Source organism: Zingiber officinale, chromosome 9A (genome assembly GCF_018446385.1).
Source record: "Zingiber officinale cultivar Zhangliang chromosome 9A, Zo_v1.1, whole genome shotgun sequence".
Lineage (NCBI taxonomy): Eukaryota > Viridiplantae > Streptophyta > Magnoliopsida > Zingiberales > Zingiberaceae > Zingiber > Zingiber officinale.
Genome location: NC_056002.1, coordinates 132138351 through 132153249, shown reverse-complemented (window position 1 = coordinate 132153249; position 14899 = coordinate 132138351). Strand labels below are relative to the sequence as shown.

General features: G+C 38.1%; 1 protein-coding gene across 1 annotated transcript; it reads left to right on the top strand.

Annotated features, from left to right (window-relative positions):
• The first annotated feature begins 9351 nt into the window (after window positions 1–9351).
• Window positions 9352–10758, top strand: LOC122020939 (probable BOI-related E3 ubiquitin-protein ligase 3). Its single transcript, XM_042578993.1, has 2 exons — window positions 9352–9976; window positions 10059–10758. Exons 1-2 carry the CDS (start codon window positions 9620–9622, stop codon window positions 10572–10574), a joined length of 873 nt encoding a protein of 290 aa, XP_042434927.1. The 5' UTR covers window positions 9352–9619; the 3' UTR covers window positions 10575–10758.
• The last annotated feature ends 4141 nt before the right edge of the window (window positions 10759–14899 follow it).

Below are 14899 nucleotides of genomic sequence, written 5' to 3'. Positions count from 1 at the left end.
TCATGATAATTGAACTCTAGAACTTGCTTTACTTCTTTTCAAAATCATAATAGCATATGTATGCATGGATATGAAGGATATTTCTTTTCCCATTCTTTGATTTCTTCCCTTCTCAAATTCTAGTTGAATAACTCACTTAACATTTTATTTTCTACCATATTTGCTTTGCCTTCGTTCTTTTGAGAGTTTGGTTGAATTCTTGATGAGTTAGATTTTGCAAGATGGATAAAGGATTAAGTGTGGGGGAGGAGTTATGTGTATTGAGTTCATAGAATCCCAAATTTCTTGATGTTACAACCTTGGAGAGTGGTCACTGTTCAACAGTGATAGTGTTGCCACCAAAAAGTTGGAGGAGTGATTTTGCGGGTGTGTTGTGAAGAATTCTACATTTACTGAATTTGGAAGGAATAAGATGCATTAATATCTCTAAGGGTTCATACAAATCAAGATTAACTCAATAGAGAACTAATATCAGTTCAGTAATTTGGAAGCAGTGTGCCAATTGGAACTGTTGCATGCCAAATTTCCTTGAAATTTTCTGGACAGTCTGGTCTAAGTTAAGTTCCTGCTCTACAATGTCATTTGGTGCTTATCCTTCCCATGATGCTCACTCTTTATTGACTCAAAACCCTTTAGATTGATTTGAGGTTCTCTTACTGAAACTAGACAGAAATCTATTTTCTGAAACTGTAAATGTAGGAATTAAAAAAAAAACACAGAGAAAGAGAGAAGATGATTTTGAGTTGCAGAAAAGAAAAAGAACTGAAAAAACTGTTTGATGTCAATCTGTGAATGCAAGTTTTTGATCAATAAGAGGTTTAAGTGGAGCTTGAGACCATTCTGAAGCAGGGAGGGAATTGGCAACAACCATAGACAGATTTAATTTCTGAAAAAGAAAAAAATTGCATATTCAAATTCCAGGAACTTGGAAACTTTTGGCAGTGAAGTTCATCAAGATGTTGCTGAATTTACAGAATTTGAGTGGATTAAATTTGATTTCAGAAGTTGAGATGCAGGATTTGAATTCCTTAGTTCAACCACTCACACAACTCCTGGAGTCAGTAGCTTCAGCAATAGAAAAGCTGAAATCCCAGAAATTGTAAAGGCTGAACTAAGGAATGTGCAGAATGTGCAGAATTGAAATAAGGAAATCGATATATCAATTGTGTGTCAAGTTTTCTTTGCAGCTTTCTAATCATTGGAAATTTTAAATTGAGCTTTAGATCTCTCATAGAGATGTGGTGATGTCACTTTGCCCACTCTTTCATGATTCAAAGTTTGAACTTCTTCAATTCTGAATTTCTGAAACTGGTTTTCTGAGTTTCTTTGAATCTGATTGTTTATGTCCAAATTTCAGAAACCTAAGGTGGATCAATCCATTGAGTTTCTGCTGAATCAGTTTCTAAAACCTAAACCTTAGGTATTTTCAATTCCTTGAATTGGATGTTTGAATTTGATCTTTGAGGATGGATTGAATCTAATGCAACTCGAGCTTCTATAATAAGAATTGAAATGCCCAAGAATCAGTTACTAACAGAAGTGTGAAACAAATCAAATTCAACAAGATTATCCTCATGAAAGCAAGATATAGATTGCTGAAAAGCTAAAGTCATAAATTGGGAAAATGTTGAATTGACATGAAATTTGGATACTAACATATATTGAATCCTCAAGATTTGGGTTTCTGAGCTAACCTCTTAAAATTCATTGAAGTTGATTGTTTGATTTAAGTATCTGAATACCGGAAATTGCCTTTGAAGAAAAATGTCATGAATTGTTTGCAAAAGAGTCAACTTTGTTTGTCTCTCCAACTATACAACAGGATGGTGTTTTCTTTACTGATCGAGAAATAAGAACAATGTACAGCAGAAACCTGCAGAAATGTAGAATCAGTAAATGTTTGGCCATCCATTTCGAAATTCTCTAACAGGAGACAACTTTAATTGAACCAGAACTAATTCATTGACATTTGATGAACCTTCTTTTATGAAACTATCATGATTTGAAGCATGTAATCTCAGTGGATTCAATTCTTGAAACTAACTCCTGTTTCCAATTTTTGTATGGTATAAACTCTGAAAAAAATCAGAAGCTGTGATTCACTAATGCTGATGGGAAATGGAGAAGATTACTTGCTTCTATATCAGTCCAAGTATTTTCCCATTTGACATACAGATTAGGAATTTAGAGGATTGGGAAATGTGGGCATGTTGAGCACAGCCAGTGTGGATTCTGCAACTCAAAGAGCTTGACAGATCGTTACAGTTGCTGAAATTTCAATGGAACACTTTGATAGGCTCTGGAATTCTGATACAAGAAGTGAAGTTAGTTCCTTTGGAATAGGAGGAAACAACAACTTGAAACTCACTGCATGAGGTTTATAATTCTGAAACTCAGTCAACAGAGAAAGGAAAGAAAGGAAAAACTGACAAGTTCAAGAATCTGAATTCTGAAATCAGATTTCTAAACTTGTGGCAATTGAGGAATTTGATTTTCTTTATTTGTTTCAGTCGGCTGGAAGTTTGTTTAAATCTAGTTGTTTCTTTACTTATGTTCTTCAGGTGTCTAATGAAACTTGAAGAAGCCTTATTCTTGAACTGATGCAACCATCTGAAAGAATCAGAAACCATTGTGCTTTCTTTTCAGTGTTTCAGCAAAGATTGGGTTATTTTAGATGCTTGTTTCTCAGATGAATAATCAGCAGAATTAAGTGAAACTGAAGTATGGCAGTAAGGCTTTGAGGTTGAATCAGATCAGCATTAACCTCAAAAGAGTTTTGGAAATGTTGCTACAGTAATCAACTCATCAAGTTGTGTTGGTTCAAGAGGAAGCTGAAATCTGGAAGTTTAGAGTCCAAAACGTTAGACTGATCCCCAAAGTTCGAATATGAAAAATCAGAAACAGAGAAAGGAAGAAAAAGAAAATTCTGCAGAAAGGAATTACTGATTTCATTCAATTGATGAAAGGCTGCAGGTTAAGAAGGTTGCTGATTCTGTTATCTGTTTGGATAGCTGATGTTGCTAATGAATTGCTGTAATATCGATTTAAGTCATCTTTGAAGGGTTGTGACCAAAAGCTGCAGAATTTGAAGGGAACTGAAGAATGCAGCAGCTGCTGATTTCTGCAATCTATTATCTGTTCGGCCAGTTTTGAAGTCTGAATTTCAGAATCCAGAATTCAGCATTGTTGTGGCTGCTGGGATATATTGTCGTGGTCAGGTTTTATTGGAGATCTGATAGGAGCTGTATTGTTCAGAAATGGAGAGTTTTCTGCTACATTGGGAGACACTTGTACCTGCAATACACCACAAAAAAAAGAGGGAGACAGAAATCAGATTCTGCAGAATGCAGAATGGAAATAAGAAGTGTGCCTGTAAACATTTCAGTTAGTTTTGATTTGTTTCATTGTCCGAGACGGTCAATGTTTTAAGTGTGGGGGAAGGGAACTATTTTCCATTAGCTAATGTGAGATTGTTTAGCTTTCAAAATGATGGAATTGAGTGTCAAAACAGTGAAGGAACAATTGGCAAATCAAGAGTGTATCAATTGTGAAGATAGAGTATCAAGAATTTTGTTTTGCCATCAAATTGAAGGAGAGGTTAGCTTAGTCTTTTGAATTGATAAAAACAAATGGTATTCATCTTTTACACATAAAAAATGGTCAACTCATCAAGTAAATTCCTTCCATACTCTCATTCTCTTCATTGATGCCTTTTCTTTTAATTTGCTATTTCATTCACTTTCATTGTTCTTTTTGTTTCCATTTCAATTCTTGTTGATAAAATCCTTTTGATTCATGTATGCTATGTTTTATAGTGGTGGAGAATTAGAAAATAAGCAAGCTTATGGTAGTGAAATGTTGTGAGTGACATTGAGTGAGCTCCACTAAAATACATTTTTGAGTGTGAGGGCTAGAATAGGTGAATACCTTGTGAGATTGTAACTTGCTTAATTCTTCATTTGGATTGAAATCACCATGCTACTGATTATTGTAGGGATTGAATTCATGATTGTTTGTGATCTTTAGATGGTCTTAGTTAAATTTCTTTTACTATCTTTTAGGTATTGCTAGGAAAATGTTAGGGAGATGAATTCTAGTTGTTTCTTTGTTTTGTTTGCTTGCTCGAGACGTGCAAGAATAAGTGTGGGGGAATTTGATAACCATCATTTTGTATAGATATTTTGATTCATATAAGCATGTCATTTGATCTTCTCATGTGTTAATTCTACATTTATATCATATTTCATGAATTACATTCATTTGTGGACTTAATTACAAATTATATCATATTTGAGGTATTTGATGCTAATATTTTGTTATATGTTTTGTAGGATCAAAAGGGTCATGGACTTGATCAGATCAGACCAAGTTTGGATTCAAATCTAGGGCTAATTGAAGAAATCAAGTTCTGAAGCAATATGGACCGTCCATCCAAGATCGGAGCGGATCTAAGTCATCTATCAAGGATCTGGTCCATCCAAGCCAAAGAATAGTAGATCACAACCATTGATCAAGATCTGAAGATTTGGAACAGATTTGGAGCAATTGCCACCGTTGGATCGATCCGAGGAAATCACAGCCGTTCATCACAGATCTGAGATCTGATTTAAATCACATGAGAAGCTACAGTGTTCCTTCGTCAATTTGCTACAGTCTTCGCATCCAAGCCACAGGGAGCGCAAGCTCGCTCCGGCGATCTTCCTTCCTCGATCCATTCCACCGCCGGCGGTCAAGAGAGGTCAAGGGCGTCCCTTCCTCCGGTCATCGATCCATCTTCCAGCCGGCGACGCCATCTCAATCATCTGAACACCAATTTCTACCGCGATTTCGTGCGAGGAAGAAGAAGCAAAGAAGGAGAAGCAATTCGGTGGTTTGAGCCGATTCCTTTGTCTTCCGGCCGGTTATCTTCCTTTCTTGAAGCTCCGCACCTTTTCTCTGATCTCGATCCATTTCCATCTGAGTTACTTTGTTTGTCTTCAACGATGAGTTCTTCATCTGATGTAGACCGAACCCAAGCTAGGGTTTCTCCAATTTGATTAGTGTGAATCCTCTAAATGATAGTTTCTTTATCTCTGTTTGAATTTTAGTTTGTTGTAGTTGATCAATGCATAGTTGATTCAAATTCTCTTGCTATTGCTTTGAAACCTTCCGTTAAGAGTACTGTTCTTGATGTCTAAACAATTTAGGTTTACTTAATGGTTGCAATAGGCTATTCTTGGTTATTATTTCTTTCAATGCAGTAGTTTAGATTAGTAGATTCTTTTCTTGTTACTTTCCATGAATTGAATTTGCAAATGTAGCATAAATTTTGGTTCTTATTTCTTCTATTTGTTCATAAGTCATTTCTTAAATCCCAATTTGTCTAGAAAACCCAAGCCAACAATAATTGATCCTAAGACTATCATCCTACTGTTTACATTCCTTGAGAGAGACGATCCGAGTCATCCTATACTGCATTAGTGTAGGAAGGAGTTCGGTGAAATTATTTGATACCCAAATCACGAGAAAATCGGGCTTATCAAATTTCGGTTGATCGAAATCACCCAAGCGATCGGAGCTTTGGAAGAAGAAGAAAAAGAGAAATTGGAAGCTATTTATACCATGCAGTGTTGGAGGCGCCTCAGACTTGTCCGAGACACCTCAGTGTTGGAGGCGCCTCAGACTTGTCCGAGGCACCTCAGTGTTGGAGGCGCCTCAGACCCAGTCTACTTGACTGTTTGAGCGCGGATAAAGTTTTATCTGGTCAAACCCCTTGGAGGTGCCCTCAACCCTCTTGGAGGTTCCTTCAAGACTCTGGATAGGTTTTCCAGGAGCTATATAAAGACCCCCGGAGCTAGGAAATTAATAAATCAACTCTGTAATAACTTCCCAATCATCCATTCGTTTAGGACAAAGAGGAGACGAGCTGGTCTAAAAGACGACCGGGAACATATTTGGTCAGGTCCCAATCATCCATCCTTTTACTCGAAATACAACCGCATATACGGTCGGACGAATATGTAGGCCTTCCTATTCATTCTCCCACACTTCTATGTACAATCGATCGGGTTAAAAGGGTGACTAATTACGCCTCGGTACCCTTAGCCCGATAAAGTAGGCTGGGTAGCTTTTAGAAGAAACCCGACCGGATTTAAATGGCTCAAAATATTACTTCAAGTGACCAGAGACTCGTCTCTATATGTAAGGACGACCTACCTAAAGAACTGATCGGGGTCTTTTGGAGGCTCAGTTCCCCACTCTCCAGAAGCAAGCATCTTTGTATATGGTCAGACGATCATAGAAGCAACCATACCTAAGGGACTCGTTTCTCTATTATTTCACTCAAGTCTATAGCACCACACAATATATACTCGAGCGACCTTAAAAACAAAGCGTTCTTGCATAAAGCAGTGACGCCATTATACATTGATCTACCGTCAGATTAAGTGGTTGGTTGGCCAAACTTCCGGCCAGGACATATCCAGGGGACAATACTGTTAGAGAATCTTAACAACTTGTCAAAGAATAATAGTCGTTTGTTAGAGAATATTCCTTTATGATGACACAAGCCTTTAATGGAACCTTCCTCGAAGATGATTATGCTTTCCTTCAGTCGACACCTTGTGATAGCATATTCCTTCAACAGCCTCATTGATGACTTTAGTTTCAAAAAGGGTGCACATGGATAACAAAAAATTTCTCGGACCATGGCTATACGCTTTCCAGGATGTACATATTATGTTGATCAACAACTTTTGACATATGTCATTGTCGGTCATCTCATAATTGCTGAGGTTATAGAGGTGACATATAAAGGGGGTCCTCTCCGATGACAAGGTAGGCATACTTTATACGTCTTACTACGCGCGCATCTTGCTATCCATTTATTGTTCTTCTTTCCACTCAGGCAATACACTGACTTGAGTGTTGGAGGGCTTTCGTCAGGGACCTCTTTCTTGATTTTTGGCGTTGACGCTTTGTTGGCTCATTTAAATGTGTGCAGGGTGCTTAGCACACTAGCCCATAGTCCTCAATTCAATCAGAAAGTCTTCGTCCAATCAACGTTGCAGCCACTTGCCTAGCGCGTCATTTTCAGCTTTCAGACATGATCAATAATATTTTTTAGTTGATGATCGATTTCTGTTCAAGATATGGAGCTCATGCAAGGCCAGGCCTCATCAGTGTCGCCCAAGAAGGCCATCCAAATCCTGTCTCAATCCATTTGGTGTTACCATGTATAACCCTATAGGGGTTGAGTCATATCGAACTTGGCCAAAAAAGGTGGCTAACCCTCCTACGAGCTCCCTCTATTATTAGAGTAAAAAAAAAAAAAGTGAAATCGTCACCTTAATGACTCCTCCAAAGTGGTCTCATACTCTTTAGAAGGGGATAAATTACTGGAAGGATTTGCTCAAGCATCACACCTTTTTATATGAGAAGGTCAGACATCTAACGAGATATTTTATATCTGCTATTATGTGTTAATCTATGTTGGTTTATTCGTGTTCTCGGAGGAAGTTTAGCACCTAAACCTCCCTCCTTTGAATCAACCTGGTCAGGAAGGAGTTGTTACCTAATCAAAATTGCTAATCGATGTCTAATGACCCTAATTAGGTAGGTAACTACAAGTAAATCCAACCTTTGGGAAGAAGCGCTGGCCTAATCAAACATATTAATCAATGGTTCAATGTCGGATGACCCTAAGCTGCAAGTATAGTCAAACTTTGGCTGACGAAATTCATTAGATTTTAAAAAATAATAATCTCAATTATCTTTATTGATTATCTCTGGATGACCGATCCAATCCTACAAAAGAAATCCATTGAATTTTAAAAACACTAATTAGAGAAGTTATTCCTTAATCAAATTTACTAATCAATAAATCAATGCCTAATGACCCTAATTAGGTGGATAGCTACAAGTAAAGCAAACTTTTATTGACCAAATCGGTCGACTTAGCTATATATCCAATCTTAAACATACTAGCGAGGAAGGAGTTGTTTCCTAATCGCACTTACTAATTAATGGATCGATACATATGGCTCTCCTTAATTGGGTGGGTAGCTATACAAGTGAAACCAAAATCTAACTAATGTGTGGCTCGACTACTTTCCAATTAAAGGTCGTACCATCGCGCAATTGTGCCATTGCATCTATTTGCTTACTTTGTGCCTTCATCTCTGACAAATTAATAAATGTGTCCATGGAGTGTTAGGTTAAGGATGATAAATTTATTAAAATAAAATAGAGATTAATTTTTGACGGAGATATATTTTTAGTGGAAAACTTCTTCTATTCTCTAGTATTTGATGGTCGATTATAAGTTGACCTCGTAATTTATCTCATTTCATATAGTCTAAGAATGAACTGTAAAGAACGTCTGAGATGAGCATAATTACCTTTATTATATTTTGACAAATTAATAAATATCAGTCTGACAATGAGATTACCCCATTAAAGATGGAAGCATTCTTGTTCTCGTCGTTTGAGTTTATATTGATTACTCGGGTTGATATATTCCTAGTTTGAATCTATACCTATTCGAATATCGATGACTCAGGTTGAAATATACTAAATTTGAATAGGTAAAACATGTGTATCACCAATATCAACATTAACGATCGATTCATTTGAACTCTATGTCCTGATTTTGTTGGAAAATTAGTTTTGAACTAATTAGTGTGTGAATGAGAATTTACATGAATTGGTGACATGACTTAATTTGAATCGTCGAATTAAGATAGACAAATCATATTCATCCAAATAAAAAGGCATAAGTGTCACTTCAGATGCCTCATCTTAATCATTGATTTCAAATGGAAGACATCCAAATGAAGATACATTCATCCAAATAAAAAGGCATAAGTGTCACTTCAGATGCCTCATCTTAATCATTGATTTCAAATGGAAGACATCCAAATGAAGATACATTGTGTTTCTTGAGAAGAGATACGATTTAGATCATCCAATTTAAGTTGGATCGATGTGATCTAATTCAATCAAGAAATTCTTCTACCTTTTTATTTGATATAAATAATATCCCTCTTATTCTCATTTTATTCATTCCATTTCAAAATAAAACAAACATTGTATTTCATACTTTATTTAGATGTCTTGCTATTTGTAGTGTTATCACAAGATAATGTATCAGACTTTTTGAGTATATCTCAAAAATAAATTCATATGGCTTAGATAAATTTTTTTTTTTTTGGTTATTTGTTCCCTCGTCGAATTTACGATAAACGGATCTTTTCTCTTCTTCCCCTTTTATACAAGGAAAAATTTGTGTTTACTAGAAGGCTGTCACTATCTTTCTAAGGAAACAGTAAAGAAACAAGAGGTACCAAAATAATGTCTTTCCTATTTACATTACGAGAGATTTTCGTAGGACCAAAATTAAAAAAAAAAAAAAACAACCAGCATCATCGTTCTTAATAATTCACATGGTTGCCTGAGAGCTACAGGGCCTGCTCGTCGGCATGACTGTCGCCACTCAAGCTCCCTTTCCAAAATTGTCGTGTAGAATCAACTTACCGATCGCAATCAACGCAGAGGTTTCTACCCATTTCCCACCTTTTTATCCTCACGAGATGCGTCTGAGGCCATCCGGGTGAATCGAGCTCGGTCCACAGCCACGGACATGCCAGATCTCTCTCTCTATATATATGGCAACAGGGCCCGCGTGCTCCATCCTCTGTCTTCCGCCATTAATCGCGCAAGAACAGAGCTGCGATCGAGAGGTTTAATGGCGGTCGAAAGGTTGGGAGAGATTCGCGCGTTTAGGAACACTCTAATTGCGGATAATGGACACGCCGCCGTGGACGAGGAGCTGCAGCTGCTGCAGCGCCAGATCGTTGGTCCGCAACAGCGACGAGGAGGGGCGTCGAGCGACTTTGAGAGGAAGCGGCCGCCGGGGGCTGCTGCCTCCGGTAGCGGGAGAATGATGGCGGTTCCTCGCAGGCGGGATTCGGAGATTGACGGCGTTGTTGGATTTTATGTGGGTGCATGATGGATTCTTTGTTATTGGATTTTTTTTTAGATTTATTTGTGCGTGTGTGTTTTTTTTTTTGGATTTGTAGGTGGAGCGGCTGCGGGATGAGGTGCGGGAGGTGTGGAAGAGGCATTGCCGGGGGCTTCTGGCGGCGGCGGAGGGGGAGGCGGCGCGGCGGTTGAGGGGGAAGGAGGCGGAGCTGGAGGCGGCGAGACTGAGGAGCGCGGCGCTGGAGGAGAAGGTGCGGCAGCTGAGCGCGGAGGGCCAGATGTGGGTGGCTGCGGCCAGGCACCACGAGGCGGCCGTCGGCGTGCTCAGGGCGAGCTTGGAGCGGACGCTGCGGACAAGAGGCGGGGAGGGATACGGTGATAGCGAGGCGGCCTCCGCCGATTCGTCGTGCCGCTTCGCGACTGAGGAGAAGGGGCGTTGTGGTCGTCTCACGCGGCGGAGCGGGTGGTGCACGGCGTGCGGCCGCCGGGAGGCGCGCGCTGTGCTGCTGCCCTGCAAGCACCTGTGCCTCTGCGAGGACTGCGAGCCTGCCGCCGGCGAGTGCCCCGTCTGCGGCACCGTCAAGACTGACGGCTTCCAGGTCTTCACGTGCTGATCAGCTTACTTCGCCGGCGATCGACATGCACGGCCTTCTGTCGAACTGATCAAATTTGTTTAAATTTCTTTTTTTTTTTCCTTCTTATTTTTTGTTAAAAGATACTTTTTCTTCAATTTCGATCAAATATCCATCGATAGAATTAAAATTTCACGAAAACAGTTCCATGTATTGTATTAAGCGGTTGTGTTACCTCCTTTTTCAAATATCCTAATTAAAATTTAATTAGAAGATGATAAATTTATTATAGTAAAATAGAGATTAATTTTTTATAGATAAATTATATTTTTTGAAAAAAAAAATCTTCTATCTATGTTATAAATTGATCTTATAATTTATTTCTCGTTACATAACAACAGGAGCTATAAAGACGTTTAAGTTGTGTAATGATCATCTTTTACTATAATTGTGAGTTTGTGACGGACAATGGGATCAAAATTTCAACGGACATATATTCTCATGATAAAATTTCTTATATTCCTTAATTTTTAAGGATCAACTATAAATCAACCTTATAATTTTTCTTTCATTAAATAACTCAGCAACGGACGAGATAATAACCTGAACGATCAGCTTTTTGCATCACATATATGTCAGATATTTCACGTCCCAATTGTTCATATCATAAAAAAGAAAACGGAACTTGTCTATATTTAATATTTATAATATTCTTTTAAGTTTCACCTTAATCATTTTAATTAAAATGAATTATTGACTAAAATTCTAACATTTTAAAGAAGCTTTATTAAAACACCACGATTAACTTTATCAAAATTTCAGGTCTTATATTATTTTTGACGCAAGCTTTACAAAGGTGAAACAATTTTAATCAACAATAAATCTATCTAGCAAGACTCTGAACGATTAAAATTGAATTATAATATATATATATATATATATATATATATATATATATATATATATATATATATATATATATGAAATTAATATATAGAAGATGATATTATTAAAATATACTTAATAATAATTTACAAAATATATTATTTGATCAAAATTTAGTTATTTAATATTATCCTTTAATCAAAATTGATTTATAGCCACCGCGAAATTATATCATTCAATTTAGCATTATTACCCTGGGCTATGATGCGAACAGACTTTTAGGTGGCGTTTGATTTAGGGATTTGGGAATGAGAGAATGAATTCATTCCTAAATCTTGTATTTAGTTGATGGAAATGGAATCAAAATTTTGAAATAAAATCAAAAAATTTGGGTATAGATGAAATTCACCCTCTCCCTTGGATTTTGATGGAATGGGAATGAGAATTAAGTTTTGGACGAAAATACCTTTAATATATTTATTCAATTTTTCTTTTATTTCACTCTATCTCTCCTTGTTCTCTCTCATCATACTTCCTCTCTTCTCATTCTCTCTCATCACATATTTTCTACTTTCTATCATTTTCTCTCTTTATTCTCTCCCATCAAACACTCTCTCTCCTCATGTTCTCTTTCATACTTTCTCTCTCCCCAATATCTCTTACCATACTCTCTCTCCTTATTTTCTCTTGTTGTGCCAAAGGATTTCCACATATCTCCACAATGACATGATATTGTCCACTTTAGGCCTAGGCTCAAGCCAATGGAGATATTTTGTATCCTTTTAACCTCATGATCTTTACCAAATCTTTCCAATATGGGACTTTGATTGAAGTCCAACAATCCTCACCTCAAACGAAGGACCACAATTACTCTCATAGTCCGGGTCTCCCCGCGAGCATCTGGTCATCCTGACTTGCCCTAGGCCTCCCCGCAAGCATCCGCGCTCGATCACCTTGACCTACTTCAGGCCTACCTGTGAGCATCCGGCCACCCTGACCTAGTCGCCTCATCGCAAGTACTCGATCACTCTGACCTACTCCAGGCCTCTCCGCGAGTATCTGGTCACTCTGACCTGCTTCGGGCCTCCCTGCGAGCATCTGGTCACCCTGATCTACTTGCTTCCGCACAAGTATCCGATCACCCTGACCTGCTCCAGGCCTCCCACGAACATCTGGTCACCCTGACCTACTTGCTTCCGCACAAGTATCTGATCATCCTGACCTGCTCCAGGCCTCCCACGAACATCCGGTCACCCTGACCTACTTGCTTCCGCACAAGTATCTGATCACCCTGACCTGCTCCAGGCTTCCTACGAACATCCGGTCACCCTGACCTACTCCGGGTCCACCCTCAACTTCATTCAAGGCCGTCCCACTTGGCATCTGGTCCGGACCATGGCTCTGATACCAATTGTTGTGCCAAAGGATGTCCACATATCTCCACAATAACATGATATTGTCCACTTTGGGGCTAGACCCTCATGGCTTTGCTCTTGGGCTCTAGCCAAAAGGCCTCATGCCAATGGAGATATCTTGCATCCTTTTAACCCTATGATCTTTACAAAATCTTTCCAATGTGGGACTTTGATTGAATCCCAACATCTCTTATCACACTTTTCCTCTCTTCATTTTTTCCCATCACACATTTTCTCATCATACTTTTTCTCTCCTCAATCTCTCATGTTCTCTCATTAACTTTCTCTTTCTTTATTTTTTTCTCATCACTCTCTCTCTCTCAACACACTTTCTCTCTCGTCATATTTTTTCTCTTCTCGATCTCTTCTGTCACGCTCTCTCTTCTCATTTCCTCTCATCACACTTTCTCTCTCTTTATTTTTCCCATCACATTATCTCTCTCATCATATGTTTATCTCACGTTCAACTTTCTCTCCCATCTAATTTTTTCTCTTATTTTTCTCTAAGGGTAAAAAAAGAAATTTTGGTTCATTCTAATTGAAATTATTCAATTAACCAAACATTATTTTTAAAAATGATATCCAATCTCATACCCATTCCCATTCCACAATACTATGATATCCATTTCGATTCTGATTCCAATTTCTAAGAGAAAATCAAACGTCATCTTAGACAATGAGATTCAAATTAAATCTCAACGGAGGTATATTATATTTAGAGAATTTTAAAAAAATTATGATATTAGACCGTCCATTAGAATTTATCAATACTTTCCGATGTAGTGGGAGATTTTTTTTGGCATCGACTTCCAAATTAATTACATCGTAAAAACTCAATATCTAGATTACAGAGGATTATTATTATTATTATTATTATTTACTTTGGAGCACGGTGCTAACTCCCATGAAAAGAGGGTTTGAGTCTATAGTAAAGCATGCCATGTCCACGAAGTATAAATTATTTGTGATGCAAGGCAACTATCAGGATTTATGTATGCTTCTTAAATCTATCCTAATAGTTGTTAAAAAAATTTTATAGAGTTAACCAATTATTTTTTTGTTTAACCAGTTAAAAAGTTGGATAACTTAATTATAAAAAAGAAAAAGTGATATTTATACTTACCATAATAAAACACTTACAAAATAAAATAAGAGGATTATAATTTAAATTTTAATAGAGATAAAACTAAACAAGAGGATTATAATTTAAATTTTAATAGAGACTAATATTAATTGATATATTATGCTTCCATTATTTCCTCCATAGATGTCCTCAGATTTTTTTCATCTTATAGAGTATGGGCCACACTGGATGACTCTCAATAAATCTGGATGTCTGAATAAGTCCCGGACACCCCAAGTGGCAGATGGGGAGTGATTCGAGCATCCGGATTCACTGAGATTCGTCTATGCATCACCCACAAAATGAATGTGCATTTGATATATATATTATTTTATTCCTAGACGATATTGGAGGACACTTATGTTGGGCATTACACTTGGCAGACGAAAGGGTTCGTCCCTTTCGCTGCTGCAAACGCCAGGGAGACGAAGGGGCGTCATTTCCCCTTCGTCTTCCTCAGCCTGCTTATAAGAGGCGTCCAAGGCAATCAGAGGGGTGGAGAGCTTCTGGCGATCAGAGGCGCAGCAGAAGAGCAGTGGAGGTGATCGTGTGAGCAAAGGGAGAACATCCGTAGGGACGAGATTTGGTTTGTGGAAGAGTTCGAGAAGGTTCCGTGTGGTGATCTTCTCGGCGACAGCAGCAGCGACGTCTCCGGCGGTTCATCGGCGACTTCATCGACCGGCGTCTTTGGTTGCGGTTCTTCGGGAGATCAATGTGAGTGTTTATGGTTTCCGCATTATTATTTTAATTACTTCGTTTAAGTTTTCATGCTCTCAAAACTATCAACAATAGTATCAGAGCATGTATAGTTTTGACAGCATGAAAAACGACGCCGAAAAGTTCGTGTTTTTTCTTCTTCTGTTGCGAAGAAGAAGATGAACAGTGAATTGAATCGATTGAAATTTCGTTTCAATCGATTCAAAAATCGCGAACAGTGTGTATTT